The sequence below is a fragment of the Montipora foliosa genome, chromosome 9, assembly GCF_036669935.1.
Source record: "Montipora foliosa isolate CH-2021 chromosome 9, ASM3666993v2, whole genome shotgun sequence".
In the NCBI taxonomy this organism is placed as follows: Eukaryota; Metazoa; Cnidaria; class Anthozoa; order Scleractinia; family Acroporidae; genus Montipora; species Montipora foliosa.
The window spans coordinates 2,308,679-2,313,678 of record NC_090877.1 but is presented as its reverse complement, the minus strand read 5'-3'; the positions used below and the strand labels follow the sequence as shown (position 1 = coordinate 2,313,678).

Sequence of the window (5,000 nt, the reverse complement as noted above, 5' to 3'; positions counted from 1 at the left end):
AGGTAATAATGCGAATAGCTTTCTTCTGTAGTCCATGATTCGGGTCCGAAAGGATCCTGTTAAAAAGGGTGTTACAAAGCTGATCATGGTGTTCGCCCAGAGATAAAATCCCCAAAACATCCAACCCAGTGTTGTAGCTGGTGCCTGCTACTATAATCGATATGGCGCGTTTCTCTAAACGTACTAGTTCCTTTCTAAGATACTTGGAAAGGCCATGGTAGAAGGCAGGTATAGCATAATCAATTATTGACCTAATACATGCAGTATCGAAAAGGACTTGGTCATTAGGCGGCCCTCTAGCCCGTTTAGGCTGCGCCAGAAAATAAAGCCGCTTGCTAGCCTTTTTGATTAGCTCGCCTATATGAGTGTTCCATGAGAGGGAACTACTTATTGTTACACCTAGCAACTTAACACGGTCCACCACCTCCAGCTCTTTTCTGCAGACAATCACTGGATCAAACTCAGCTGGTTATCTGGCAAAGGCGATTCCCAGCGTTAAGGTGGGACTCTGTTATTATGAGACCACTGGATGACCCGGTCAGTTATACACTGGGCATTGCTGGCACCACCCTTTGGAATGAACTCTGACGCAGTGGTGTCGTCTACAAATTTCCAAAGGTGTGGTGAAGTAATATCTAGATCGCTTATCATTAAAACAAATAGCCAGGGGCCTAAACTTAGTTCCCTGTGGGACCCCGGATGGGACGGAACCCCACTCAGAAAAGCAACCCTCTGTTAACTTGATTCTCTGTGATCGATCGAAAAGAAAATCTGAAACCCAGTTGGCAATACTAAGTGGGATATCTAATTGAGATAATTCAGTGACGACAATACCATGGTCAATAAGGTCAAAAGCCTTAAGATAGTCAAATAACAAGGTCCTAACAGTTGGAATCTGTGCGAATCTTTTTACTGAAGAATTTCATTCTAAAAACATCTCATAATGGTGTTCAAACTGTGAACTAAACAAAAACCAAAAACGCCAATTCACTTTCCGGAGGCGGAGTCGATATTCCCAGCAATAATTGGAAATTTGATTGATGGAAGCCAAAACGCAGCTTGGCACTTGGCGCTTGAAGGTAAGATTCCGCAGAATTATAAAAATTGCAGTAATAGAAGTCCCAGATGAAGTCCCAGATGAAGTCCAGCAAATGCAAGCTGAGTTTAGCGAGGTTTAGAACGGAGGCCGAGGACGACTACGAGTACGAGTTTTCTGTAATGAACATGCGCATAAGGTTTGGAGGCCGACATTTTTTGAAGTGCGCGCGCTCAGAACGGAAACTCGTACTCATAGACCCAGATCAAGTCCAGCAAGCTGAGGTTAGGAAGCGTTCGATCGGAGGACGAGGAGGACTACGAGTACGGGTTTTCCGTACTGATCATGCACATAGGGTTTGGAGACAGACATTTTTCGAAGTGCGCGCCCTCAGAACGGAAACTCGTACTCGTAGAAGTTCCAGACCATGTCTAGCAAGCTGAGGTTAGGAAGCTTTAGATCGGAGGACGAGGAGGACTACGAGTACGAGTTTTCCGTACTGATCATGCGCATAAGGTTTGGAGACAGACATTTTTCGAAGTGCGCGTGCTCAGGACGGAAACTCGTTCTCGTAGTCGGCCTCGTCCTCCGATCCAAAAGTCGTTACTGATTTGAGTCCGGCGGGGGCCCTTCGAAAAATACCACTCTTTAACCATTCTCCACTGACGGAGTACTTACTTACTTACTTACTTATCCTCATCGGGCCCATGAGGACTCTTAAGGCCGGTTCGGTTTCCGTAATCAGATAATTTTTACGGGGTGCGAGGATTAGCCGCACGCCCAACCCCCAACCTGGAGGACTAGTGACTACCATTTAGTCTGGCCTCTACCCTTTGACCTGCCCGCCAAGGTTGGACCTACTGGGGGAATACCCCCGACGGTAAAGCTCTCAAGGTCACTGAGGCACGCAAACTCCCCCACCACGACTAGGCAGCGGTCTACGGAGGAGCCACTGACAGAATAGTTTATTATTATTATTATTATTATTATTATTATTATTATTATTATTATTATTATTATTATTATTATTATTATTATTATTATTCATTGTTATATTTTATTAATTTTTGAACACGTAACACATTCGGAAGTTTACATGACAGTTGAATACCAAGATACATATAAAAAAGAAAAAGAAAATTCAGACAAAACAATCGAGCTATCTTTAAGCTTGTTTGAATAGATGTAATACATCATGCATAATAAAGTATAGTAAAAGCTTCTCATAGCCCTATGCGCAGCAAGGCTTACTTGAACAAGCCAAACACGATTTCTTTTACAAACTAGTATTGTTTGTTGCATTAAACCACCACACCAGCGGACGAGTAAAAGACAAGGTGAATTGGCAGTCTAGAAAAGTGTTTCCTATGGAATCTAATTCACCGCAATACAAGCAATCACTTTCACTGTTAATTCCATATCCTTTTGATTCCTTTTTGGTCACCAAAAAAAAAAATTGAACTTAAATAATGGAAGTTACTGTCAGGTATAGCTATGAGAAAATGCAATCCTCTTTCATAATTGATATAGTAATTTCCAAATCACCAATGCATCGATCCGAGCCTGAAGGGCGAACACTAGTTTCAGGTATCATGTAGATAGTCAAAATGTAGAAAGGCATAATGACAAAAGCAATCACGCAAATAGGCATAACGTGAAAAGGCATAACTTAGACAGACATACTGCGAAAAGGCATCTCTTTAAAAGTGTTAACGCGAGAGGGAGGAAGGGGTGGGTATGTGGTCGGGAGTGGGGGAAGGGTCGGTAATTGCTGCAGAAAGCACGATAAAACTAGCCCCCACAGAAACTCGCGCCGCTAGTTCAGATAGTACCACTTTGAAAATGGTTGCAAATTGTGTACGTTCTGCTTCACAGTAGACAGTGTCGTCTGTTTTAAGCGATGCAATTCGGCTTCTGAGCGACGAGAGAACGACCGAAGATCAGTCCGAGCATGAAAGAGCGCTTACTGAAAAAAACATCGTTGTGGCAATTTCAAGCTGTCGGTTTTTATTTGGAATCTTGGTCGGCCTGGTTGACCCGTATAAAAAAACAGCAGGTACCTGTGTAGCATTGACTTCGTGGTAAAAGTTTTCTGTCATTGCCAAAGCTTTTCGAAGAATAGACTACCTGTGCACTCTGCGGATTAATAGTTTCAGCTGAAAAAGGACATAAATTAATTGCTTAAGTCGAAAGGAATCAAAATCACTTCAGGAAACCATTTTCTTCCTAGCGTAATAGTTCAGTAACGATTCTCTAATATTGAGCCAAGACATTCGAGTGGAAGAAGAAGGTATCGCCCGTTCGATCACCATCTTCTCAAAAAAGATGCGAAGGCTCCAGGTCATTCCTACGACCGCTGATTGTCTCGCGTAATGATTATTTGCGTGATGTCTATTTGCGCGATGCCTACTTGCGTGATGCCCTTTGGCGTTATGCCTATTTGCATTAAGCTTTTTCGTGTTATGCCTATTTGCGTTATGCTTACTTGCATTTTGCCTTTTCCGTCGTGTTATGCCTATTTGCGTTTTGCCTTTTCGCGTTATGCCTATTTGCATTATGCCTTTTTTTGTATTTTGACTATCTGCATGATACCTGAAACGGGTGTTCGGATCGATGCATTCACGATTTGGAAACTACTATATCAATTACAGAGGATTGCATTTTGTCATAGATATACCTCCATATTAAATTATCTTAACTTATTTTCTTTACACATTTTGTAAACATCTTAAAAGATTCTCGCCATGCTATAAGCCAGCTGGAGTTAGCTGATGTAGCTTTAAAATTTAAAAGCCAATAAAAGTCCCGATATTTTAGTTTTACTAAAGTAATTTTTATATTATTATATTATAATTACCAATTTCATTTCTTTATCAAGGTCTGTAACTGCAGTCCCGTGTGAGGTGTCCCTTCCTCAAGAGACCAGTGAAATATGTAAAGCGATGAGGGACAAAGAGCTGGCTGGAAAACAGACCACGTTTACCTACAAATTCGACGCTTCCGTGCACGGATTTGCATTATTAAATATGACACCCAATGAACTGGCTGTTGTGTTAACTCAAGATCCTTTCAGCAGATACTGCCTCAATGGTTACCTTACCTCGGTTTTAACGAGCAATGCATCTCTTTACCAATATTTGAGTATCACTGGTGGAAAGGAGATCACAAACATTTCAGAATATCTCCTGCTATCAGCATTTTTCCAGTCATTCATGGAGCCAGCAATTGGAGTAAGTAGATGAGGGGGGTCTTGGTTTCCTGACTACTGGGTACTAACCAACCAGAAAACGTTTCCTTCCCGGAATTCTTCTTAACGAAACGGTCTCTTTTTCCCTTCTAGAGATACGCAAGACTTCCTTCCAGATATGAGGCTTTCATTAGAAATAAACCTTTATGGATAAGCGACAAGTACTTCACTCAGCAGCGTCTGGCGGGAACCAACCCGATGTCCATCCGCCAGGTGACTATCCATGGAGGTAGGGCTTAAACTGTCAGCAGAAAAAGTGGATCTGTCTTACTTTGACTGGCAAAACTTGAGTACAGTCGAACCTCCACTAAAGGACGCCACCGGTAATCGGACGTCTCTCGTAAGCGGACACGGACACCTATTTGGGGTCCACAGGGTCTAAAATATCCTCTCGTATATCTAACGAAATGAGTTCGATTTTAACGGTTTAATCGCAGTCGACTGTCCTGGACAAAACATAGTCCTTTCGATTACAATTAGCTTTTTTTTCATTTCATTTCCTTTTTAAACTTTTCTTCAAGCCAGTCGCAAAAAATCAAAAAAAAAATCAATTCATATTTTTCTTTGGATTTCAAACTATGTTAACAAAACACTAAGTGACCCACGTTTTAGGCCTTGATTTCAAAAAGACACCTCTTTATTTTAACTGTAATTTTCCTTTTTAATAGTCCGCCATCACTAACATTATGTTCTTGAGAGAGCTGGGTCGAGGAGAAA

General features: G+C 41.7%; 1 protein-coding gene across 1 annotated transcript in view; it reads left to right on the top strand.

Moving 5' to 3' along the window:
• Positions 1-5,000, top strand: part of LOC137969533 (polyunsaturated fatty acid 5-lipoxygenase-like) — a 42,078-nt gene that overhangs the window by 7,414 nt on the left and 29,664 nt on the right. Inside the window, exons 3-4 of the mRNA XM_068815831.1 lie at positions 3,915-4,266; positions 4,377-4,512. Coding sequence (XP_068671932.1) covers positions 3,915-4,266; positions 4,377-4,512 — 488 coding nt within the window. The remainder of the gene's footprint in view (positions 1-3,914; positions 4,267-4,376; positions 4,513-5,000) is intronic.